General features: G+C 46.2%; 1 protein-coding gene across 1 annotated transcript; it reads right to left on the bottom strand.

The window, feature by feature from the left end:
- Positions 1 to 1522: 1522 nt before the first annotated feature.
- On the bottom strand, positions 1523 to 27091 carry LOC147622740 (DUF309 domain protein). Its single transcript, XM_086822364.1, has 3 exons — positions 26588 to 27091; positions 2186 to 2333; positions 1523 to 2100 (listed from the first exon to the last, which is right to left on the bottom strand). The coding sequence occupies exons 1-3, from the start codon at positions 26993 to 26995 to the stop codon at positions 1862 to 1864; spliced, it is 795 nt and encodes a 264-aa protein (XP_086678490.1). The 5' UTR covers positions 26996 to 27091; the 3' UTR covers positions 1523 to 1861.

Raw genomic sequence — 27091 nt, forward strand, 5'->3', positions numbered from 1 at the left:
CCTTCACACCCCTCAGCTTCTGAAGTGTCAAAAACTCGTCTTCATCGAAAAATTGTGCACAGTACAGCACCAGCTTTCTAGGTTCAAGATAATGGGATGGACAGAGAGGTGGTATATGTCATGGGTATATGTCGTAGGGAATGAGGAGTTCCATCTCTCCTTGGAAGTAGAGCGTGGCAAGGGTTGGGTATACGGAGCCAGGCACCTTGTGTTAGGATTCTAAAACATTGACAGTGGGAAGGAATCCAGGTGTCAAATTGAAGTTGGTTGAGGGTGAGGGCTTTCTTTCCAAACCCCATTAGGGCTATTGGGTTGTGGGATGACGGGTGAGTTGAGAGAGCTTGGCTGCTGCCTCCATTAGGACAACAGTTTGTTTGTAAGATATTTATTTTGCTTTTTGTTGGTCTTTGCCTAATCTTTCCCTTTCTGCCAGTGATACATGTAATTTGCTGATCTCGTCGTCTGTGTCTTTGAGGACTTGGCTATGAACCGGTCACCTCCTCTTCCAGCTAAAAGAGATGGACCCCTGTGTGTTGAAGCTGTCCTTGGTCATGCGGTGGTCATATGCTCGGGTGAGCCTTTGTGCAAGTTCTTCCTTTTGAGCCCTCTTCTCGATGACTAAATTGGCCCTATCTTATCCTTGAGTTGATCCTCCAGGGATGTGACATGTGCCTTGGGAGCCTCAATTGTAATTTTTATCTCGACACTCCTGTTTTCTATGTCCATAGTGAGGAGCCCAATCTGTGTGTCCTTAGCATGTGACGTGTGCCTTGGCAACCTCAAGGTCTTGTAATTTTTATAGCTACACTCCTGTTTTCTATGGCCATGGTGAGGAGCCTGATCTCCGTGCCCTTAGCATGGAGCGCATCCTATGCTTTTGTGAGCAGCTCCATGGTACCTATATGGACTCGTTATCAGCGTGGGCCTGGTGACAGCTGGTTATGACCTGCTTTTGTGCCTCAAAAAGTTGCTCGCCCCTCATTTGCATGACATCCCTGATGTGGATGACTTGCTTTATGAGCAGCTAGCCAATACCTGCTTCCAAATCTGGGGTGTGTCCCTCTTCCTCCGCTTGTGCCTCTAAGAAGTTCTCTCGGGTTCTTTCCCTGTTTGGACCCACTGGAGGGTTTCTAGGTAGTTGGTGTCGTGATGTGTGAAGGTTATTGCCATTGCATCCACCAGGCTTTTCCCTTTCCTAACCTGCTGAGCTTCTATGTCTGAGAAAGATCTATAAACATTTCGCCCTAGAAAGCTCCCATCCGGTGAACCTCAGCTTCAGGTCAGGATTCTATCCCATCTCCACCTAAAGGTGTATGCAAAGCATGCTTCCCGTTGACCTTCCAATTTCTGTAAATTCGAAACCAATTGGAACTTAACTTTGACTTGTAGATCACTTCAATTTTTTTCCTCCCCTCATTGGTTCAAATCATGCTGCTGCGAGCTATGAAAATAGGTACCTCTATGTTTCTTTGGTTAATATATGTATATGCATATGATAAAAGGGTAGGTAGGCAACCCATTAGATCTTAAAAGTTTATCTGCAACATATCTTTTACAAAAGGTGGAGGCAGAGGGCAAATCAGACCCTTTTTGTTTTTACAACACAAATCTCTTTCTTCAGGTGGAGACGTGGGCAAGCACCAAAGGTGTCAGGGTTCAAACTCACAACCTTTGTGAAAATCGTGAGCTAATCACTTGAGAATGAGCCCACCAATTCAAGTGGACCTTTTTTGTCCATTAGCCAACCTCCTATAGGAAATCATCATGTGTTCACTTAAAAGACAGGTGAAGATGAGAGACAAATAACCTCCTCGCATACTGAAGTGAAAGAAAAACCACTCAGTTCCGCAAAAGGCCTTAATCATTCCAATTTGTGAAGATCATCTGCAGTTGTGTTTAGCAAGGGCACCTTCACTTTAAGGGAAACAGTAGCATAGTCCTTATATTCAAGGTTGGTGACATTTGGTGTGATAAAAAAGATGTAAAGCTGGTCATTCTCAGCTCTTCGGATCTCGTACAAATGCTGCCCAGCAGCAAAGTTTCCGAGTAGCTGATATGATTGCTTGGATCCATCCATGGTTATACATAAATCCTCCGCACCTGCACAAATATGTACATGAAAAGATCTGAAGAAAACATGAATACCACCACAAACTCCAGAAAGGGGCAACAGACAGACACTTACAAGCTGCATGTTCTAGCTGAGTGTTGTATATGTATTCTAGAACTGCCGAAACCTCCTGTTCGAATTGATGAAATGGACCTGCTGTAAATCTCTGCCTCCGGAGCTTAGCCAAACCTTCTCCCAGCTCAGTCATTGCTCCTCGATGATTCTGAATGTAACAGGAAAATTCATGAAAATGTGCAAGAACACATTGGGCGCTTCCCCCCCTCACACACCCGCCCCCGACCCCCCCCCCTCCCAAAACCCCGCGGCCAAGCGAGGGGCATGTTGTTATTTTATATTCAAAGAAGAATTTACATCAACCATCTCCAATGCCCCCAAAAATGGAATGACTACACTGGCCATACTAATGAGGTTAAGCAAATGCTCATGACTAGATAGTGGCTCAAGTGAGGGAAACTTTGTCCTAATCGAGTTGAAGAAGATAAAATACAAATAAATATACATGTACTATTTGTAATATGTCCTGGACTACCGTCGGAACCTAATAAAATAGTCCTAGTTATGTATGCTTACTTTGGACATCAATAACCGATGTGTAACGCAGGTCCATGTGACTATAGCTCTCTAGTACTAACAAGGGCCTATATCCCCATGTAATCACATCTGACACTTAACAAAGTATGGTCATCTTGCCACTCTTGTAGAATCTAGTCCAAACAAGTAACCTGTCGCTTCTTGATGCCCAACTAGATGACCTACGATGCCTGTGCACATGAAAGCATGTGATGAAGATGTGCTCCATGATGTCCTCTATCAAGCTGTGATGTTACATGACGTATCCAGGTAAAGGCACCTAAATATCCATGCAAAGTGATCCCACTATCTGGCAATCAGTGGATGCTCATTACTGATTAGTTTTCATCCATATACACATAATCTGACCTGATAGGGATGAACTCCAGGACCTCATGTACCATCCCAAGCATCCCATCTTCTGTAAAACTAAGCAGATAGGTCAAGTGAAGAAGGACGAAGTAGACACTCAGTTGGACTTGGCCATGTCATCACCTGATGTGTTTGACTATCAGGTCACATCCAACAGACCAGTCAAAGCTGGTAGATTCTGGCTTACATTTCTAGCAGTCCCCCTTAAGCCTGGATCCACCAGTTGGACCCCTAAATATGATCCGAACTTCTCAAACTGTACCCTCGAGAGTGTCTAGGTAAAAATATCTCCTACTTGGCTGTCAATAAATATCATATTAACCTCTCCAGAAATCGCTCTCTAGCAAAGTGGTAATGAACCTCTACATGCTTCGTTCTTGCATGGAAAACTGGATCATTGGCCAACTGAATACTTGATATATTGTCAGCACGCTGATACACTTCCAAAACAAAATGCACAACTTGATGTACTTCTCCTTTCCTCTGTGCTACATGCCCACTCAAACAATCCTTGGTGATGTGCTTGGTGGAGTCACAATAAAAGCATTATATACCTTCATAAGGTCGAAAAATCTGAACTTATGAATTGAGAGATTTGAGAAAGAAATAATAGTGAAGAAGGACAAAGACAAAAACAAAGCATTTGAACTAACAAACCTAGCTACTAAGGAGAGGAAATCGAAAGATAATATCAAATGAAGACTTTTAATTAAGACATTGACAAAAAACAAAAAAACAAACAAAACAAAACAAAACAAAAAAACAAAAAACAAGAAACAAGAAAACAAAACAAAACAATTACATGAATGAAAGAAAATTTAAAAAAATAAAAAAAAATAAAAAACACAAAAGCATACACGCGCTTCTTCTTAATAAGAACTTAAACCTTTTGAGCTGAGATACTAAACAACAACACAAAATAGCAAAACAGAGAATTGTAAACTCTAGACCTAAAGCACTTAAGAGCCAGAACCAATCATTAAGCTAAACTTTAAAAAAGACTTTGACTCAAAAGTGCAACCATTAAATCCAATGTCTATCTGAACATGAAGTGTAGGTTCATCAACTCTATCATGCATAGCGTGGACAATAAGCTAACTCACGTCATTAGTGCCCAAGAGTAGGTGCAGGTTTGTATAAGGTTAAATATTTAATGTTGTCTTATGTTATGCGTGGAGTGTCTGGCTGCTGGCTAACTCACATTTGACTCTCACAATAAAAGCATTGTCCACCAGCCATCTTGCTCTTCAAGGGTGAGGTGAGTCGCCTAGGCTCCCCCAATTGCCATGTCCTTGGACTGGCTACCCTTGTCTTTGTGAAACCGGCCTTCAGAAATCTAACAGGCGGTGAAACAAACACTCGCACACAAAACACTTCATCACCCATGGGGACCTGGAAAAGGAAACAAACAGGGGGATCTAGAGTGCTCCTGCATATAGTACAAGGACACCGATTGGCGCCAAAACGCAGTGGCGCCCCTTGTGGTATTTCTTTACTTGATCAAAATTTGAGTACGAAGTACAACTTGTAGAATCCTCTACCAATAGGATCCCTTATAGTTTCACCCAGAACTTCCAAATAAGAACTAGGTTATATAGTGGTCGGCTGTCTCTGCCCCCCCCCTGTTTCACCTCATATCTACCACCTTCCACGAGAGAGAGAAAGCGTGAGAGATGCCCTGTTCGCTGTCCAGAGCTGCCTGCAGTTCTGCACTTCAGCAGCCCAGCCCGCCACAGCCTTCCAAAGCAAGAGAGAGAGGGAGAGACTGAGAGTGCTGCAGCTCAGCCCCTCGCAAGTGAGAGAGAAAGCTTAGTCCAACCTTGCGCTCTCTGCTGACCAGCCCACCTCCTGCAGTCCAACCCGCCTCCTTCAGTTTTGCACCACTTTTCACAAGAGAGGGGCCAACGCAATCCAGCCCAGCGCACAAAACCAAGAGAAGCACCACACGCCACCATGCTTCGGAATAAGTACTTCTCCCAAGAAGACTTTTGATCTGCCACATAACATTTTAAGAGGTCCAACACGGCTAAATTTGCAACGTCATGTTGATGCGATTCAGTTTGCTTTCTAGAAAGCAAGATTTATAGCAAAAAGCGCATCCTTCCAATAAATAATATTATTATATCATGTAAGGTTTTAAAACCTTATAAACTCAAAAATCCTCTTTTGTCCCTTTTACACTTGGGCTGGCCACACACATGGGTTTCCTTTTCATATCCAAACTGATGCCGTTCACACTGTCCATCTCGTGCCCGTGCCCACCTGCTTACTGTCCAAAGGAAAAACACATGGTCGTAACACTTTGCCTTTCTGTTGCCCCTGTTGTTGAGTCCCAGACTTGGAACTCTCCCGCGTCTCAAGGGTTGTGGCAAAACGTACTACATCTAAAAGATCACAGGGTCCATGTGCATGAACATCTACGTGCAAAGATGGTTTAAAGACATCCACAAATCGCTCAACGTGCTCCGAGCGTCGGACGGTCCTTGGTGTCAAATATACCCTGCACTATGGTGCTATGTGACACACTGGCTCAGCATTTTATGTAACATCATACAGCACTAATAACTTTTTTAGGATTACTTGTCCTATGCTGTGGCCCCGTTGTCAACCCCAGTCTGAGGCATGTCAGGCACGAGCTACGTAGGTCATTCTCCCAGCTTTAGGTGTCAAGGTCAGTCCCTTAACCCACTTGGAGAACAGAAGCATTTAAGTCACCTGAAGATAGAGCATGTAGGGGTCAGTCCATTGACGGTAGATGCATGAAAGATCATGTAGAAGAATTATATAAAGGCATGTGCACATGGGCCAGCCTATCGCATGGGCTTTGCCTTGGCATGATGCTAAGCATCACAGACCTCTAATCATCCAGTCCGCCAGCATAATATAGCATTAAATAGCAGTTGGCCAGCAGTGTTGTAGCAGAGCACGAATGGAGTCCTAAGGCTATCTCCTCCACTATTCATGGACAGCTCATATAGCTCTCTCACCACCTGGGAGACCTGCACCTTACAGACATTGTTTTCCCACTTTTGGCCCTTGGCCCGAATAGAGCTCAGTGGATCAGGCCACGGCAACCGGGAAACTAGGATGGTGAGCTCGTGAGCTTGAGCTTGGAGGTGATCCTCTTCATTAAGTTCCATGTATCGTTGGCGGTACCTCTGCCCCCTCCTATAGATACCTTCACTACTATAGCTGGAGCCCAGTTTATGCATACAGCCAAGCCAGAGCAGAGAGCGGAATGGGCCCACATGGAGCATAGGATCGGGGAACACCTTGCTCGGCTGCACACAGGACAGATTGTGAATACTCGCCATCCAAACCCCTGCCCAAGTCTCACAGGGTGGAGGGTAGTGCAGACAGATCTTACCCCACTATACCCCCATGATGCAGATAGTCACTTGGAACATTCAATGATTGTGCGGCCCGTATTGCCGCTCAAGGCAAGGAGTTGTAGAGAGCCTTAGTGGGAGGCTCTATCAACATCCTCTTTCTGCAGGAGCATCATTTGTTCGCTGGTCGTTCCTGCAAATGTGAGGAGATTTTGCAGGGCAGGAGTCGCACCTTTTGATCACCCGCCTTTGGCCCATCTGGGATCCAAGGCGGTGTATGTATCTTTGTCAGCGAGCAGCTTCTTCCAACGGTGGTGGATTCAGGCACCATAGTTCCAAGGAGGGCGCAGTGGGTGATTATCAGACTTGGGAAGGACCAGGTAGGCCTCCTCAACATTTATGCCTCAAACTCCATGGCAAGTCGAGCAGACTTTTGGAGCACAATTAGGCAGGGCCTCTCTCATGCGGATTTCTGGTGTATGATGGAGACCATGTAGCAAAGACTAGAGGTAGATGGGATCAAGGTGGTTCCAAACGTAGTGAACGATACGTTTAGTATGTTTGGAAAACGTGCTGAAAAGATTCCAAACGTAGTGAACGTTGCCTCCAAGAGAGAGAGAGAGAGAGAGAGAGAGAGAGAGAGAGAGACTTGCGGGAGAGCGGGGGAGAGAGAGTTCAGCGGCCAGCCGCAAGCGTGTGCGGGAGAGAGGGGGAGAGAGAGAGACCGACTCTAAGTGACTTTGGCAATGAGCGCAACACGACCAGAGAAGACTAGCACGACCAGCCCACAAGTGCCCGCCACTAAACAGAGAGAGTGCCGCATGCACGTAAGAAACAGGAAAAAAATACTTGATGTTGACGTGCGTGGGTTTTTTAACCAAGGACCCACGTTCACTAATGTTTCCAAACGTTAGTGAACGTTTCAATCATTCCAAACGTTTGGATCAAATCCAAACAGCATTTGGATGCAACCTTGGATGTGATACCATCTCTAGAGCTAAGGTGGCGGCTTGGGAGGAGCTTATCTTCACCATCAAGGGACAGGACCCCTAGCATCTTCCAATGTTTGGGTGTAGTCGGGGGAATATGAGATTCTCCAGATCCGCCTATTCGGATCTAGCGGCTTCGGAGGAGCTTATCTTCACCATCAGGGAAGAGGACCCCTGGCATCTTTCGGAGTTTGGGCGTAGTCAAGGGAGTCTGAGATTCTCCAAATCTAGCAGGCACAGCATAGGCCCCAACCTCTCCCGAATAGACCGCTTTCATGTTGAGTGGGCTTGTGGACGGGGAGGTCTGGCTGGTATTTTGGCTCTCTCTTCCTTTTTTGACCATTCATCTATCAACCTCTCTCTAGCAAAACCCATGCAACAAGATAGTCAACAAAGCATTGTTGACATCTATCATGCAATGGTGTGCGTAGGATAGCTGGGGCATTCTTTATATACCTAGATGAATCTAGAAACATGCCCAAATTCACCTTTTACGAACGTGCATGTTATATACTCATGGGAGTCAACCCACAAGACTATATAACTATCAACTCCATTATGCATAGTATGGACTAGTGTCATGGCCCTGTGAAAATGGAACAGTACAAGTGTGGGCATGGTGGTAGCAGAGTCAGAATATTTTATGATTCACATGGGGGGGTGCCCGGACAGAGTTTAAGATGTGTGGACATCCCTAGGTGTGAAGGGGGGAACTAGAAACATTAAACTTTAATGTTTATTAAAGTTTGCCCCTAGGCCTTAGTGGCCCTAGGGACTTATTAAAGTTTGGGGCCCTAGGGATTATTTTTGGGAAGAGGGCCACTTTTGGAGAGTTTCTCTCTCCTCTCTCTCTCTCTAGCTTTTGGAAAAGAGGGAATCGTGGAGTTTTCTCAAGCGCATGTTCTCAAGTGTGGAAAAGAAGAAGGGAAGGATCGTTGGAGAAGCCGTGCTGCTGTTGCTGATTTTCTGAGTGCAAACCAGCCGTACAGCACTGTACGGCCAGATCTGCTGCAAATACCCTCTTTCTCTTCTGTTTTGCTGGCTGCGCATAGGAGCTGCTGCAAGGAGTTCTGCTGCACACAGGGTCTGGTCAGGCTGTACCAGCAGGTACAATAGCAGTACCATACTGTACGACTGCCGTACAGTGTACGGACAGTCAGGTACAGCAAGTACAACTGCTGCAGGCGGCGTAAACAGGTGCTGGACAGAACTGTGTACTCAGATTCAGGCAGGTACAAGAGTGGACAGCAGACTGTTTGTGCAAGTACAACTCCTGGCACGTATCCCGAGGTGGTACAGACGGGTACAGTGCTGATTTTCAGATCTGTATTTTCAAGGACAGCATAAGAGTGAACATCAGGAGGAGGATACAGGCAAGTACAAGCACATGTGTGAAGCAGGGTTGTGGATACAAGTGCCTGCAAGTACAAATTGGTGCTGTTGCTTCCTCCAGTACTGTTTCACGAGCTGAACTTGGTAAGCCTTGTTTCTGTTCATCTATCTCTCTTTCTACTGCTTGATGTCTCTTGCAGATATGAGTTATCTGGCCCCTTGTGAGAGGAGGGGTATGGCAGATTGACAAGGGTTGAGACAGAGTTTGGACAGCACATGTATGTTTGAGCTGAGATGATGTATCATGCACTTGAGTTATGCCAGATGTATACCCATGGCTGGCCTGCTTAGTGATCTTGGCTGATCAGAGGGAGGCACAGTGTGTTATTTAGAGACACAGATCTGTGTGCATAGATCCTCTGTGCTAAGAAGGATTTGTGGGCCGTCAGATTGGATATACAGGTGTAAACTCTTGGCTGAACTTTGTGTTGTACTCAGCCATTCATTTTATTATAATTGAATAAAGAAATACCGCAAGGGGCGCCAAGCTTTGGGGCCAACAGGTGTCGCTGTGTTTTCAGATTTGGGCACTCTAGCTCCAATCTGTTTTGTTTTATCATCTAGACTACAAGTGGACGGGTGATTGCTAATCTACCGCACTCTGGTTTTCTATCAGAGGCCGGTTTCAAGGTTCCGTCGCCGGGACCAATCATCAACTTTCTGAAGGGGGTGAGCTCGTGGTTGCTTTGAAGAAAGCCATCGCTGAAAATTCAGCAATCATGTCTGATACAGAGGATGAGTACTTCTATCAAGAAGAAGAAGAGCAAGAGACTTCTTCTGAGAGAGATGTATCTGAGGATATTTTTGCAGGAGAACAGGCTGCAGATGTTGAGCCTTATGAGGATGTAACACAGCCAGAAGATGTGCATGGTAAAGAGGATGATGATGCTCGGTTCAAAGATCGCTTGGCTAGTGTTATGGATACTTTTATGCAGCTCACTCAGAGCGAGAGATTTGCTGAATTTATGAGATCTCGCACAGAGCCCCGCACAGAGCCCCAGAAAAAGAAGAAGAAGGTTCGTTCGAAGAATCTTCCTCAGGGTCATAGTGGTGCAATCCCACAGGAACCATCTCTTGGCCAGTTTCCGAATATATGCAGCATGCTTATGGAGCAAACTCTCAGAGTTCCTTCTATGGACAGCCACCTATTCCTCAGCAGAATATGCATCCAGGTTATTTTGGTGGTGGCTCGGTGTTCCAATCCATGACTGGGGGTTATCCTCAGGGAGGCATGGGTATGTATGGGCCTTTTGGAGCCAATTTTCAACCTGGCATGCAAGGGAATATGTATGGTGGTATGCAGTCCGGTATGGCTGGAAATATGTTTGCAGGCATGCAACCTGGGATGCAAGGCAATATGTTTGGTGGCATGCAGCCAGGTATGCATAATGGAATGTATGGAAACATGGCTGGAATGTATGGTATGCCTAGCATGGGAATGGGAAATGTTGACCCAATGATGGGTATGAATGTTGGGGGCAGCAATCTCACGAAACCACTTCCATATGATAATCTAACGCCTATGGGAAAGGCGAAGGATTACAAGGAAGGGGGAGCTGCAGTGAAGTATAACACTTTCAGTGGGGCCAAGGATAAATTGAAGGCACTTACCTTTTTACAACAGTTTGATGCTGCTTTTTCTGGTGGGAATTACATAGAGTCCTCTAAGGTGAGGAAAGCTGCCACTTTTCTCAAGGGCAATGCTTTGCAGTGGTGGTCTACTCTTCTTTTGCAGGGCATAGCACCCACCACATGGGTCCAATTTAAACAGGTTTTCTCTTCTGTATGGCTCACATCTACATTTGAGGTGGATGTTATGACCGCATGGCACAAGCTGGATGCTTCAAAGTGTGATAGTTTGGAGGATTATAACAAGAAGTTTTGGGAAGCTCTACTCCCAGTGACTTCTTACCGTGCTGTGCCACTATCTGAGCAGGTAGAGAAGTATTGTTGTGGGCTGCCCAAGGAGGTACGAGATTATTGTATAAAGACGAGTAACGAACATGTCACAGATGATTGAAAATGCTATGACAGCTAATGCGTTACTCACAGGTGGTTCATCTGGGTTTAAAGGCAGTAAGAAATTGAGCAAGAAAGCTGAAAAATTTGGGCATGCTTCTCGTGATGCTAAAGGGTCTTCAGAGACAAAGTATAAGAAGTTGCCAATGCCCAAGAGGACTTCTGAGGAAAGACAGGCTTTGAGAGATGCTCAAAAGTGTTTTTACTGTACTGAAGAGGGGCATATGTCATTCAATTGTCCCAAAAGAAAGTCCCAAAAGGATCCTGACAATAAAGGAGAGCCCAAGCCAAAGAAACCAAAGCCTTCTGCAGGCTTAGTTCCTGATCTTGTGGGGGAGCAGCTAGGTGGTGAAGCTACAGAGTTGTGCAGGGCATGGGGCAAAGTGAGAGATCAGAATGCTTTGATCTTCTTTGACACAGGTGCTAGAGCCAACTTCATTTCACCAGATTTGGCTGGCCGATTGGGGATTCGCGCAGAGGAGATGGGGCCGTTACATGAGGCAAATATGGCTTGTCCAGGGTATGCAGAACCCGTTACTCCTATTATTGGGAAGCTTCGGCTTCATTTGCAGGGTTATGTGGACAGCGAAGAGTTCTTCATCATGCCTTTGGATGGCTGTGATGTTTTGTTGGGGATGCCATAGTGCCACAGGGTACATGCGGTGGTGGATACTTCCAATAGGAAAATTACTCTGACTCATAGAGGGAAAGAGCATGTATTGGATGTAAAACTCAAAGGGGAATCTGTTCCTATTGTATCCGCTTCGGCGATTTCATCAATAATGAAAAAGCATCTTTCCGCGTATTTGATTTATGTAAAGGATGCACAGGATGATGAGTCTAAGTCTAATTTGTCAATGTTAGATAAGGACAGGGCTGATTTCTTAAATGGGTTTCAAGACTGTTTTTCCGAGTCATTGCCAGGAGAATTACCTCCTGAGAGGCCAGAAGATCATGCCATAGATCTGATTCCTGGTAGTACTCCACCGAATAGACCGCCGTACCGTGTTAGTGCAGCCCAACAGGAAGAGATTATGAGTCAGGTGCAGGAGCTATTGAATAAGGGGTTGATTCAGCCTAGCTCATCACCCTTCTGCTCACCTGTGCTCTTAGTGCAGAAAAAGGATGGTTCTTGGCGCATGTGTATTGATTACAGGGCGCTGAACAAGAATACCATCAAGAATCGATTCCCCATACCGAGGATCGATGACATCTTGGACCGCTTACAGGGCTCCACAGTTTTTAGTCGTATTGACTTGAAAAGCGGGTACCATCAGATACGCATTAGACCGGAGGATGTGCATAAGACAGCATTCCGAACCACGTTTGGATTGTATGAGTTCTTGGTTATGCCCTTTGGTTTGACAAATGCGCCTGCCACATTTAACCGAATGATGGACAGGATTTTCAGGCCTCATAGAGAGTTTGTGGGCACATTCTTTGATGATATGATTGTGCATTCACGAACTGAGGAAGAGCATAGAAGGCATTTGGCCATTGTGTTTGCAGAACTCAGAAACCATAGATTGGTGGTTAATGGCAAGAAGAGTGAGTTTTTCTTGCAGGAGATACATTTCTTGGGGCATATTGTGTCTGGTCATGGAGTCCGTATGGATCCAGCAAAGGTGGAAGCAATACTTAATTGGCCAACTTTGAGGACCGTGCATGATGTACGCAGCTTTCTAGGATTGTGTTCCTATTACAGGCGTTACATACGGCACTTTGCTGAAATTGCTTCGCCTCTTCATGCTTTGACGAAGAAAGCAACTCCGTTTAGATGGGCTGATCGGGAAATTACAGCATTCAAAAAGCTCAAAGAAAAGCTTACTTCGGACCCAGTATTGGTGTTACCGGACCTCCGAAAGGCTTTTGTTGTCCAGTGTGATGCATGTGGAAGTAGCATTGGTGCAGTTCTCATGCAAGAGGGACATGTGATAGCCTATGAGAGTAGAGTTTTGCAAGATGCTGAGAAGCATTTACAGGTGTATGAGAAAGAGATGTTGGCTATAATTCACGCTCTTTCTACATGGAAACACTACTTGCTTGGGGCTGACTTCACTGTGCAGACAGATCATCAGACCTTGCGATATTTCCTCACGCAGACTAAGCTTTCAGAGAAGCATATGCGTTGGGCAAACTTTTTGTCAATGTTTCACTTCCAGATTGTGCATGTGGAAGGCAAAAAGAATGTAGTGGCAGATGCTTTGTCACGCAAGCCACAGGTCTCTGCAGTTTCACTTGCTTATCATCATGAGCTTGATGAAATGAAAGAGCAGTATGCCCATGATGAGGATTTTGAAAAGTTGTATGATCAGATGTCTGAGGGTCAGCGGCATGAGCATTATACTCTTAGAGATGGGTTTTTATTGATGCATGGCAGACTGTGTGTTACCAGGCCATTGCGACTCAAGGTTATGATTGAAAGTCATGCTCCACCGTATGCAGGTCATAGAGGTATTGATGCCACGGTCAAAGCAGTGGAGACTTTCTTTTATTGGCCAACCTTGAGAAGAGATGTTGATGCCTTTGTGAGGCAATGCATCGTATGTCAGAAGGTAAAGTTTGACCGTCAGAAGACACCAGGGTTATTACAACCTTTACCTATTCCAGATAGACCTTGGGAGAGCATTGCCCTGGATTTTGTATTTGATCTTCCACGGACACAAACGGGAAATGATGGCATCTGGACTATCATATGCAGGTTCAGTAAGCAGGCTCATTTCATTCCCGTGCGGAAGACAATTAAAGTGGATCATATGGTGAAGTTGTTCATGGCGAACATCTTCAAGTATCATGGCTTGCCTACGTCTATCATTAGTGACCGTGATCCACGGATGACGAGTTTGTTTTGGAGAGGGTTGTTTGACAACATGGGTACAACTCTCAAGTTTTCATCGTCATTTCATCCACAGACAGATGGTCAGTCAGAAGAGGCTAACTCTACAGTATTGGATCTTCTCAAGTGTTATGTGTCAGAGCACAAGCAACAATGGGAAACGTATCTTCCTTCGGTGGAGTTTGCATATAACAACACTGTACATAGCTCGACAAGCAAGGCGCCTTTTGAGATTGTAGAAGGAGAGAAGAAAGTACCACCCATTTTGCATACAAAGGATAAGATCTTTGAGGCTGATCAGTATGTGGAGAGCTTGGATGAAGCTTATCGGAGAGTTAAGTTGGTCCTCCAGAAAACTCAGCAAAAGCAAAAGAAAGCCGCAGACCGTCACAGACGTGATTTACAATTTGCATTGGGTGATTGGGTTCTTTTGCGCTTTGAAAAGGCTAGACTTAAGAAGATGAAGGGTAAAGAGCGCTTATTCCCTAAGTTGAGCATGCGATATTATGGGCCTTTTCAGGTTTTGGAAAAGATTGGTGAGGTAACCTATCGTTTGAAGTTACCAGATCACTGGAGGATTCACAATGCTTTTCACGTGAGTCTTCTTAGACCTTTCCGTGGGGATGTGCCTGAGGATGTATCAGATGAGGCTCAGCCGGAAGTTGAGGAACTTGATGAGGTTCTGATTCCAGAGCAGATACTGGCACATAAAGAAAGGAAGGTACGAGGCAAAGTTTCCCGTCGCTATCTTGTTAAGTTCAAGAACTATTCACCGATGGATGTGAAGTGGATGGAGGAAGGTGACTTAACAGATTCACCTCAGGTTTTGCAGCTTTATCTCGATGCCTTTGAGTTAGAGCCGACTCTTATTGTGGCTCATTCAGGTTCAGCAGAGCATGGGTCTGGAGCATTACCTGATGCTCAAGAGGGGGTAGCACCTTCACTCCCTTGATTCAGACAGGCTCAGATGACATCTAGAGGTCGCTTGGTGCAGATTTTAACTCACCCGAAGGTACTGAGGCTGACAGTACATCTGTTATTGGGACTTCTATGATATATGTGTACTAGTCACATGGAGATTTTTGTGGATATGTATGGTTCACAGTGGTATACAACTTGGACTATTACTATACCATTGGTTTGCAGTGAATGTTGATACATGTGTATGGCTTAGAGAGATTGGGACGCTGATCTTGCCATATTGTATATTTCACTTTGGATATTTTGATGCATCACCAGAATGCAATCGAGGACGCTTGCCATTTTTCAAGACGGGGGTATGTCATGGCCCTGTGAAAATGGAACAGTACAAGTGTGGGCATGGTGGTAGCAGAGTCAGAATATTTTATGATTCACATGGGGGGGGGTGCCCGGACAGAGTTTAAGATGTGTGGACATCCCTAGGTGTGAAGGGGGGAACTAGAAACATTAAACTTTAATGTTTATTAAAGTTTGCCCCTAGGCCTTAGTGGCCCTAGGGACTTATTAAAGTTTGGGGCCCTAGGGATTATTTTTGGGAAGAGGGCCACTTTTGGAGAGTTTCTCTCTCTCCTCTCTCTCTCTAGCTTTTGGAAAAGAGGGAATCGTGGAGTTTTCTCAAGCGCATGTTCTCAAGTGTGGAAAAGAAGAAGGGAAGGATCGTTGGAGAAGCCGTGCTGCTGTTGCTGATTTTCTGAGTGCAAACCAGCCGTACAGCACTGTACGGCCAGATCTGCTGCAAATACCCTCTTTCTCTTCTGTTGCTGGCTGCGCATAGGAGCTGCTGCAAGGAGTTCTGCTGCACACAGGGTCTGGTCAGGCTGTACCAGCAGGTACAACAGCAATACCATACTGTACGACTGCCGTACAGTGTACGGACAGTCAGGTACAGCAAGTACAACTGCTGCAGGCGGCGTAAACAGGTGCTGGACAGAACTGTGTACTCAGATTCAGGCAGGTACAAGAGTGGACAGCAGACTGTTTGTGCAAGTACAACTCCTGGCACGTATCCCGAGGTGGTACAGATGGGTACAGTGCTGATTTTCAGATCTGTATTTTCAAGGACAGCATAAGAGTGAACATCAGGAGGAGGATACAGGCAAGTACAAGCACATGTGTGAAGCAGGGTTGTGGATACAAGTGCCTGCAAGTACAAATTGGTGCTGTTGCTTCCTCCAGTACTGTTTCACGAGCTGAACTTGGTAAGCCTTGTTTCTGTTCATCTATCTCTCTTTCTACTGCTTGATGTCTCTTGCAGATATGAGTTATCTGGCCCCTTGTGAGAGGAGGAGTATGGCAGATTGACAAGGGTTGAGATAGAGTTTGGACAGCACATGTATGTTTGAGCTGAGATGATGTATCATGCACTTGAGTTATGCCAGATGTATGCCCATGGCTGGCCTGCTTAGTGATCTTGGCTGATCAGAGGGAGGCACAGTGTGTTATTTAGAGACACAGATCTGTGTGCATAGATCCTCTGTGCTAAGAAGGATTTGTGGGCCGTCAGATTGGATATATAGGTGTAAACTCTTGGCTGAACTTTGTGTTGTACTCAGCCATTCATTTTATTATAATTGAATAAAGAAATACCGCAAGGGGCGCCAAGCTTTGGGGCCAACAGGTGTCGCTGTGTTTTCAGATTTGGGCACTCTAGCTCCAATCTGTTTTGTTTTATCATCTAGACTACAAGTGGACGGGTGATTGCTAATCTACCGCACTCTGGTTTTCTATCAGAGGCCGGTTTCAACTAGATACTACAACATCCCCACTAACATCATCAGTGCCCAATAGTGGGTGTAGAACTCTGTATCAAGATATACTCTCACACACGCACTCCACACACACACACACACACACACACACACATAAGTGTTAGAAGTCATCTCCTGTCTTTATCAGACACCAAAGCCTCTGTTGTGGGTGTGCCGGCCCTGTATAGGTGTTTTATCATTTTTCCTCACTCCCCGTATTGTTTCCCCATTTTCCCCATTTTTCCATGGTGTGGGTGGCTGCCACCACAGGCTGGCAGGAGCTTCTGATGCTGGCCGACTACACTCTTGTACACGTGGAGCTGGCCGACCTGATCAGAAGGTGTCGTGGAGTTTTTTGCTACTGGCCGACTGGATGTGCCCAGTCGTGAGGGCTGGCGGCGCATGCTAGCGCTGGCCGACTGCATGATGGGGCCATATAAATAGGCCCCATTGCCCCACATTGTATTCATTCAGTTTTTTCCTCGAGATCTTGTGTATAGAGAAGAGTTATACGCCTATCTCTCTTCTTCTCTTGTGCTATCTATTTTCTGCACTCTACTTGCTCTTGTGGTCTCAGATTTGGTTATCATTTCCGCTGCATATTTTGACAATAAGAGCATATATTCACACAAAGCCCTTCGTACTGAGTTTCTATCAAACCTTTACTCTCCTTAGGAGGGATTTTTCCCTGTGCACAGGAACACACCTTTAGCCACTTAGTGTGTGTTACCTTATCATGTTATTGTACTTTCATTTTGGTAACATTATTGAGTTACGTGCCTCTTCAACTCTCAAGCTAACATGACTATGTACTTGCTTCTCTGTGTGTGTGAGTGCTGCTACTGCTCCCCTGGCCATGCTTTTGGTCAGGCAACAATTGTTACGAGACAGATTCAGCTTCAGCCTCTCTCTTGGTGGGAGAAATATGGGCTTAGCACTCCTCATCTCATGAGTCTAAAACTTGTGAATCATGATTACATGTAACATAATATATATTGCACGTATGATTACATGTAACACAATACATATTGTATATATGAGACTTATAGCGTTTCTCGTCTTCTTAATGACAAAAACGCCTTTGCCATTAGAGTTCTCTCACGAGATTGGAGCTCGGGTCCTTGTGAGAGGAACTAGAGTACCTGGACCCTCTTCCATACAAAGAAGAGGAACAAACTAAGCAGTGCTCAATTGGAATGGTTGGTGTATTGTCATTGCAACCTCCATGTCATTGAGCAAAGGCAACCCCATCGAGCCATATCAAGTGAACATGGACAATATCGACATCAAGAAGGTGAAGGATGTTCTTGAGATTCCTCAAGATGAGCGTGCCATCTGTGAGTCTCCCTCTAGAATGATGTCAGTGGTTCTGTGTATCTGGTTTGGTACCGGATGCCAGATCACTAAGTAGATTAGGATTAGGACAAGGGGCCAGCCCATAGGGCTACCCCGGATCTGAGTGTGGGCACGGGAATGGTGTAGAACCACCCCCATGAGGGCCAGGAAGGCCCAGGCTGAACCCACCAGCCATGGAGGGGCTGTATGACAGCCCTAGGGCACAGATCAGGCAATCTCCAGGGGATTACAGCCTTTAGATGGCTGTAGGGCATGTATGGGGCAGCCCATACAGGCTGCTCAGCCTTGGGATTGTGGACAAAAGTGGTGTCCCGCCAATCAGAAGCAGGCGCATCACTTTCAGCCTGTTAGGAAAAAAAGGCAGTATTTTTTGGGATTTAATTCAGCATTTATTGCTGAATTTCACCAGTCATGGGACAATAAGCTGTTTTTCAGCTGGCCGACTGCTCCTGAGGAGGAGTATAAATAGGGTAGGCCTAAATCCCATCATTCATCTCAGTTTTCACGAAGTGCTCAAGCCAATCAAGGGCCAGTCAAGCCAAGGAGATTGCCAAGCAAAAGGGGTGGACTTTTGAAGGTCAAGGGCAGGATTTTCCAGCCAAGAAAAGGTCAAGTTTTCTGTATTTGTTTTCAGATTTACATCATTCTAATAAAGCAAATACACCATCCGTGGTGGGGGCCCTACAGAGGGTAATTGGGACCCAATACTGTGTCCTCTCCATCTCCCCCTTCTCTCTCTATTTTTCTGCACATCTCCTTTCAGTTTGTGCGTTAATTTCCGTCGCGAAAAGAGTGCTGATTTCTGAGTTTTGAAGTACCGATCCTTCTCCAAAGCTTCCGCATATTACAGTGGTATCAAAGCCTACTTCAAGGACAAAGATTCAGCAAAGAAAACCAGAAAATTTTTTCGCTTGTGTGGTTGGTTTTTAGATGCCGGTGGACTACCCCTTTCGGAGTGACTCCTGTCCCTCGAAGAACGGTTGGTTTTTAGCCTCCGGAAGCCTCCGGAAGTCTCCCACACAGATAGTGGATGGTCAGATTGCGTTCCGGAAAGGAATTGCTTTTTCCCGCTATGGCGAGCTTTGGCGACGAGAGAGAACCAGAACCATGGGACCAGAGTGCACCAGGCAGCCCAGCTAGGGCACCTTGCTTGAGTGTCACAGACATGTTCCAGCAGATGATGCGAGCAATCGCAGACCAGACAGCCAAGTTGGATGAGCAGAAGGCGCAGATTTTGGCTCTGGAGGAGCATTCTCGCTCTCCAGCGTCGCGTTTTCCATCTCCTCCTCCCTCTCCTTCCGTATCCCAGATACCAGATCCTCGTCACAGGGACCCTCTCGCGGGGTCACAGCCGCAGCCAAGCTCCTTGCTTGAGATGCAGATGCGTGCATTGGAGATTCGACAACGAGAAGACGACGCCATGCGACGAGTGGAACACGAGCGTTACCTCAGAGCTTTGGACGCCAGATTGACACCGGCGGCGCCCTCGAATCATTTTCCCGAGAAAATGAATTTCAGTAAGTATAATGGTAAACTCGATCCCACAATACTTTATTCATGGTTGCATCAATTTGAAGCTTACTTTGCCGCAGTTAGGAAAAAGCTAGTTGGTACTTGGAAGGTGAGGCCATTCCTTGGTGGACTCAGTGGGCTCATGCCCACACCAGAGCAGTTATGGCAGCTTATGTGTGGGACGAGTTCGTCCGCGACCTTAAGCAGCGGTTTCTACCGCCCCACTACCTTGAGCGACTCGAAGACGAGTTCAGGGGAGCGCGTCAGAACGCGCAACCAGTCCTTCAGTTTGCCAATAAAATTTCGACCTTGTGTCTGCAATTAGGCTTATCTGATACGGACAAGAAAGGGCAGTTTTTGTATGGCCTGGACACGCAAATCCAATGGGAGGTGCATATGTTTAGGCCAACCACCTTTGAGGATGCACTCTCGCTTGCGCAGAGTGCAGAAATGAAACACAATGGTGGCAAGCCCAAGACTTCCCAACCGGCTTCTCCCAAGGCTAACGCCTCGGGGGGCAAAAGCCAGAACCAGACGAGGTCTTCCCCAGGACAGAGCCCAGGAGCCTCTGGCTCCAAGAACTCGAACAATGCGTCTAAGCTTACTCCAGACCAGAAAGCGGCGGCGGCAGGCAAGACAGGTGGCAAGTTGAGTGCTGAGGAGCTTTCTCAGTACAAGGAGGAGGGTAGATGTTTCTTTTGTCACACAAAAGGACATACTTCTCGGAATTGTCCGAAGAAGCCTCCAAAGGCCGCCGCCGCCTCCACAGCTTCCGTGGTGAGCACAGCTCCCACACAGACCCCAGCGGCTACCCCTAGTTCTTCAACCCCCGGTGCTTCAGTTAGAGCAATTATTAGCCGGGAGCTCGAAGATAAGCAGAAGGGCGCCCATGACCAGGAGTATGAGCGCAACGAATTACTCAAGTCCTTTGGCTACATAGGTGGCCAGAGAGTCGTCGTCTTGTTTGACAGCGGCAGCACGGAGGATGTGGTCATGGAACACGCCGCTAGGCGTGCCCGTTTCAAGCTAACTCCAGTGGACAAACAGGTTGAGGGTTTTAGCACAGGTATGACAACGAGCGTCAAGTATGAAGCTCTAGGTGCTAAGTTAGTGATTCAAGGCATAGAGTTTGTGCGTGACTTTATGGTTGCTCCTCTTGTAGGAGGGGCATACATAATTTTGGGTATCCAGTGGTTTCACAAGTTTCTTCCTGATGTCAAGTGGGACAAGCACACGTTCCAAATCGATCGGAATGTGTCAAACACCCCGGTGACCTTAAGTGAGAGCTAGGTATTCCAAACTTTCCACTCATAAGCCACTTGCAGGCTAAGCGAGCAGTCAGGAAAGACGCACAGTGTGCAATGATTTACATCCAGACAGCCCAGACGATGGCCAGTGCTACCAAGAAGTACTCGGTTCTCCATGAAAAGTTCCAGAAGATTTTTCTTCAGGACAGTCTCCCTCCCCAGCTCCCCCCGTCCAAACCGGAGGATCACAAGATTGACCTCCTTCCAGGCTCGGAACCCCCGAGCAAGTTTTCGTATCGCCTTTCTAAGGCAATGGAATCGGAGTTGGACCGCCAACTCCAAGAATTGTTGCAAGCTGGCTTCATCCGCCCTAGCGTGTCGCCATTTGCAGCACCGATCTTGTTTGTCAAGAAGAAAGATGGGTCTTCTCGGTGGTGTGTCGATTATCGTGCACTCAACAAGCTGACTATCAAGAGCAGATTCCCGATGCCTCGAATTGACTATATTCTCGAGAGGCTGAATGGAGCAAAGGTGTTCTCCAAACTGGATTTAAAGAGTGGGTACCACCAGGTATACGGATTGTAGAGGGGGACATTCCCAAGACGGCCTTTCGTACAGAACGGGCCCACTATGAATTTGTGGTCATGCCATTTGGTTTGACGAACGCCCCAGCTACATTTAACCGCATGATGATGCGTGTTTTCCGGGAGTTGATTGGAGTGTGTGTGTTCATATTTCTGGACGACATACTCATATTTTCAGCTACAGTTGAGCAGCATGACATTGATGTGGAGAAAGTCCTTAAGTTGCTAGAGAACAACGAGCTCTATGTCAATGAAAAGAAGTCAGAATTTTATTTGTTCCAGGTACATTACTTGGGATATATAATTAGTGCCGAAGGCATTCGACTTGATCCGGCTAAAGTGGCCGAGATTGTTAACTGGGAAGTACCTCAGACCGCTTATGACATTAGATCGTTTGTGGGTATATGCCAGGCATATTCCACCCACATTGACAAGTTTTCTGATCTCTCGACAGACCTCACCGATCTGCTAAAGGGAGTGAAAACAAGAAGGCAAAAGATTCGAATGACTCCACGAGCGTTGGAGGCATTCCAGAACCTCAAGGTGGCTTTGTCAGAAGCGCCTTGTTTAGCCCTTGCCTCGTGGGACGAACCATTTCAAGTGATCACCGATGCAAGTAACATCGCGATTGGAGGTGTATTGCAACAGAATGGTCATCCGGTAGCTTACATGTCTCGTAAGTTACTGCCCGCCGAAAAGAACTACTCAGTCTATGATCGTGAACTCCTAGCAGTTATACAGGCCTTGAAACATTGGAAACATTTCCTGTATGGCCGTGACTTCGAGGTTCGCACTGACCATCAGGCATTGCGCTGGATTCAGACGATGCCAAGTGCACAGTGGAGTGATCGACAACACCGCTGGAGTCAGATATTCCAACAGTTCGGTGGCATGATTGAGTACCTTCCAGGAAAGGCCAATCCAGTGGCCGATGCTTTGAGCAGGAAGGGACAAGTATCTGCGATTCAGACCACGAGACTTGACCTTGTTGGTACAGGACTAGAAGACATGAAGCACACGTACGCGGATTCCGAGGAATTCGGTACACAGTGGGAACAGGCATTGGATGCCACAGGACCGTGCCATTTTCTCATACGCGATGGCTGGCTTTTCTACAAAGGCCGACTATGTGTCATGAAGTCATTCCGGGCAGCTCTTCTCCATGATGCCCATGACGCCATTACAGGTAGTCATAGGGGCATGAATTCGACTCTGGAGAAATTAGAACGGCAATACTATTGGCCAAAGATGAGGCGTGATGTATTTACATATGTACAACGCTGTGACATTTGTCAAAAGGTGAAAGCTCCTCGTGGAAAGAAGATAGGGTTGTTACAGCCTTTGCCAATTCTTGTGGGTCCTTTCCAAGACATTTCGATGGACTTTGTCACAAATCTGCCTCCTAGTCCGAGTAAGCGTAATACGCAGTGTTTAACTATTGTTGATAGGTTCAGCAAATTTGTTATGCTTATTCCTTGCAGGGCCAATGTGACCGCCGAGGATGTTGCCCACTTATTCATTCGGCATTGGTACCCGATTGGCGGGATTCCTAGGACCATAGTGTCAGACCGAGATGCCAAGTTTACCAGTCATTTTTGGAGGGCATTGTTTGATAATTTTGGTACTAAGTTGAATTTTTCCAGTGCATTCCACCCACAGACAGATGGCCTTTGATGTGCTGAAGTGTTATGTCCACGATCAGCAAGGTAAGTGGGAATCGTTTTTGCCTTTAGTTCAAGCTGTTTTGAATGACTCTTTTTCTTCAGCTATTGGCAGGACTCCATATGAGGCAGCGTTTGGAAGGCCTTTCCAGTCATTGTTAACCAGGACTTCGTCTTCAGTACCTGAGGCGAACAGAGTGACGGAGTCTTACCAGGAGATCCTAGAGTCCGTTAAAGACAGATTGGCTAAAGCGCAAGAGGCCTACACTCGACAGGCCAATAAAGACCGAAGGGACATGAAGTTTTTCGGAAGGGGATTGGGTGTATCTTCGGATTATGAAGCAAAGATTGAAGCAGGTGGACAAGCGATGCCCAAAGTTGTCTTTCAGGAGCTTCGGACCATTTCCCATCCGGAAAAAGATTAATGAGGTGTCTATGCAGTTAAAGCTACCTCCGAGTTGGACTATGCACGATGTATTTCATGACAGTTGGTTAAAGCCATATGCAGGTCCACCCCCTTCAGAGGTCAAAGACGAAGCGGAACCAGACATTATTGATGAAGCAAAAGTAATGGTTCCAGAACAGATCCTTCTGCACCGTTTCAAGCATGGCTCAGGTCGAAGACTACGACAGTTCCTCACGAAGTTTCAAGATCGAGGAACTCATGAAGCGGTATGGCTCGACAAAGAATTTTTCGAAGACTATCCGGCGTTATTGACGGATTATTTGGAGGCTATGCAGCTTCTGTCAAGTTAAGCAGAAGGGGATGTCACGTGCATCCCGCACTTGGATGCCACGTAGACATTTCTGTACAGAAGGTGCAAGACCTGGGATGGTGAACTGGTCCCATGTGAGCCTAGTCCAGGACGAGCCAGCCAGGGATCCATCTCAGTCGTCCGAGGTCAGGTGTGCATTGTCCTGCACATGAGTCCAAGGTCAGGTGTGCACTGTCCTGCACATGAAACAGTGCCAGTCCGCGCTGTGAGTCTCCCTCTAGAATGATGTCAGTGGTTCTGTGTATCTGGTTTGGTACCGGATGCCAGATCACTGAGTAGATTAGGATTAGGACAAGGGGCCAGCCCATAGGGCTACCCCGGATCTGAGTGTGGGCACGGGAATGGTGTAGAACCACCCCCATGAGGGCCAGGAAGGCCCAGGCTGAACCCACCAGCCATGGAGGGGCTGTAGGACAGCCCTAGGGCACAGATCAAGCAATCTCCAGGGGATTACAGCCTTTAGATGGCTGTAGGGCATGTATGGGGCAGCCCATACAGGCTGCCCAGCCTTGGGATTGTGGACAAAAGTGGTGTCCAGCCAATCAGAAGCAGGCGCATCACTTTCAGCCTGTTAGGAAAAAAAGGCAGTATTTTTTGGGATTTAATTCAGCATTTATTGCTGAATTTCACCAATCGTGGGACAATAAGCTGTTTTTCAGCTGGCCGACTGCTCCTGAGGAGGAGTATAAATAGGGTAGGCCTAAATCCCATCATTCATCTCAATTTTCACCAAGTGCTCAAGCCAATCAAGGGCCAGTCAAGCCAAGGAGATTGCCAAGCAAAAGGGGTGGACTTCTGAAGGTCAAGGGCAGGATTTTCCAGCCAAGAAAAGTTAAAGTTTTCTGTATTTGTTTTCAGATTTACATCATTCTAATAAAGCAAATACACCATCCGTGGTGGGGGCCCTACAGAGGGTAATTGGGACCCAATACTGTGTCCTCTCCATCTCCCCCTTCTCTCTCTATTTTTCTGCACATCTCCTTTCAGTTTGTGCTTTAATTTCTGTCGCGAAAAGAGTGCTGATTTTTGAGTTTTGAAGTACCAATCCTTCTCCGAAGCTTCCGCAAATTACAAGGCATCCGCCTCTTCTAGCACTGAGTCAAAGAAATCAAAGAAGTCAGACAAAGACCTAGAGGATACACATCCTTGACGCTTGGTCCCAATGTCTAAGTCATAACTCATGACTTCTTGGATCATGGACATTTATTTCTATCATTTTGTATCAAACATGTTTTATTTTCTTTGATCACTCCATCATTGAGAACTTGAGAACTTGTGATCATTTATGTCTTTTGCATTGCTAGTAGCTACTAGCCTCTAGGATTGCTAGCTATTTGACTCTTATTTCAGTCTTCAAAGCATCTATGATATGCCATATGGCATATATCATTTGATGTATTGGTCTTTCAACTTTGACAATTTAAATTGTTGTAACTTGTCTTGACTACAGGTGACAAGTCCAAAAGTCACTTGATAGTCTTTCAACAACTATGCTTCATGCTTGATACTAAGAGGTGATAGGTGACAAGTCTAAGCCAGTACTCAAGAGTCAACACTCAGGAGTGAAGACTCACGACTCATCTTCTGGTTGTATACATGTATGCACGTTCTTAAGTGCATATCAAGGAGTTTTTGAGTGTATCAAAGTGTTGTATATGCTCCTGGAGTTGTAATAGCAATATCCAATATTTTTGTCCCTAGTAACCCCCCCCCCCCCCCCCCCCCCCAGCCCTCTACCCGAAACGTTTACGAAACTTCTTGGAAAACTATGAAACATTTATGAAACTCGTTTCATGGGAAGCCTGGCTACTATGATCACTAGATTGGTCAAATGTCCGTGTCAGTTCAGATGCCAAGAAGCTGGGAGCCATCCTGTATGGGTTGGACTTTCCACTTCAATGGGATGTCGGGGCTTCGAGCCCGAGGCCTATGAGCAAGCGTTCCGGCTTGCTCAAAGCGTCAAAATGAGAAATAATCATGGCAAGCTCAAGAAGACACCATTCCAACATGCCCACACCACAGCAAGCTGGCAATAAAGCACCATCCTTGGGATTCACTCCTAAACATGGTTGCAGTGCTTCTAGCTCAAGCCCACCAAGACCATAACCTAGATTACTCCCGATTAGAAAGCGAAAGGGGAAATTGTTCCAGACTGATAGGACCCAATATCAACATGAAAAGCATTGTTTCTTGTAACATGCGTGCTAACAGCGGAAGACTTAAACGATGATTAATGCTAAGCAAAAACACAGATTAATGCTAATAACAAGACGACAAACACACAATAGAGAAGACCATAGACATGAACTATTGTACAATGTATATAGCAATGAATATATACGATGATGTTCACATATCTGAGACATAGATCTACTCATGCATAGTCGTACATATTTACTGATGCATATGCAAATGGTTACCCGCTGCTCTCCATGTGAAAACGCACATGAGAAGTGCTATCCCCTATGATGATCCAGGTGTCAGATGTGCCTTAGAACAGTGCTTCTTAATCAATGTTAAATGTCTATGAGAGAGATGCCCTACAAAACGATCTTTGATCTCCTTTATATAGTGATCTCGCGGCAAGTCACTTTTAGGTCGGCCATCCATTTTCAAAACATCATTTAAAAAGGCCATGAAACATGTTCATATTGTGCCCACCTTGTATCCCAACCATACCTTCGGTGGGCCATCAAAACTGCCAAAATCGAACCATATTCTGCCCCCCATCTTGCCTAAGAGGCGGCTAATGCTGAGATCCATGTCCATCGGGCACTCACAAATGTGATGCACATGATATTTATGGTGCCACAGCATAGGACACATGAAAGAAACTTGTTGCCGGACCCCAGCCCCAACCCAACCTCTACAGCTGCCGTGGTTAGTGTTCCACCACCACCACCACCTATGTAGACACAACTGCCATTGGTACTTTTCCTAGCAGAGAGCTAGAAAGTAAGCAAGAGGGAAACAAACACCGAGAGTATGGGCATAATGAGTTCTTTCAATGTTATGGGTACCCATACATACATATACATACATGAATATATACATACACATGCATGCATCCAACAGAAAAAAAACCTGATTGAGGAGGTGGTACAGGCCAACGGAGCACTGAAGGATGCCATGCAAGACACTGCGCTTGGGCTCTTGTGAGCTGTGCCAGAGGTTCTCCAGCACGTCGTGGCATTTGTAGTACTCCCCGCGATTGAAAAGCCCAACCCCACGTTCGAAGCTCACATCGGAATCTTCAGATTCGCTGTCCTCGTCATCACTCCATCGCCAACCAGCGCCCAGCACGTGTCTCGTACGTCTCCCATCTGATTCGCCCAAGAGAAGGATTCCAGAAACGTGAAAACTGCGAAGTTGTATGGAGACGGGGGATGGTGAGTTTGCAGTGGTACGAGGGAAGACCTTAGTTTGGTGGTGCTGGTTGGATAGTTTTGGGGAACAGGCATGCTGATGAAAGCTCAATGGAGCTCCTCCCATTGATCACAGCCTCACTTCCCTTGCTTTTTGATCCTTTTGTTATCCCAAGGGCCTTGTTGGCCATGCTAAGCTTTCCTTTAAGAATGTATCCAAAAC

This window comes from Cibotium barometz, chromosome 28 (assembly GCF_041138505.1).
Source record: "Cibotium barometz isolate CiBa-2024 chromosome 28, ASM4113850v1, whole genome shotgun sequence".
Classification (NCBI taxonomy): Eukaryota; Viridiplantae; Streptophyta; class Polypodiopsida; order Cyatheales; family Cibotiaceae; genus Cibotium; species Cibotium barometz.

What these genes read in the sequence shown, in the direction of transcription:
- LOC147622740 (XM_086822364.1), bottom strand. Translation starts at nt 26,995, where the DNA reads ATGGGAGGAGCTCCATTGAGCTTTCATCAGCATGCCTGTTCCCCAAAA. An exon ending in TGTACCACCTCCTCAATCAG is followed by an intron (nt 2,334 to 26,587) that starts GTTTTTTTTCTG and finishes TGTTACATTCAG; the next exon opens with AATCATCGAGGAGCAATGAC. An exon ending in TCAGCTAGAACATGCAGCTT is followed by an intron (nt 2,101 to 2,185) that starts GTAAGTGTCTGT and finishes ATATTTGTGCAG; the next exon opens with GTGCGGAGGATTTATGTATA.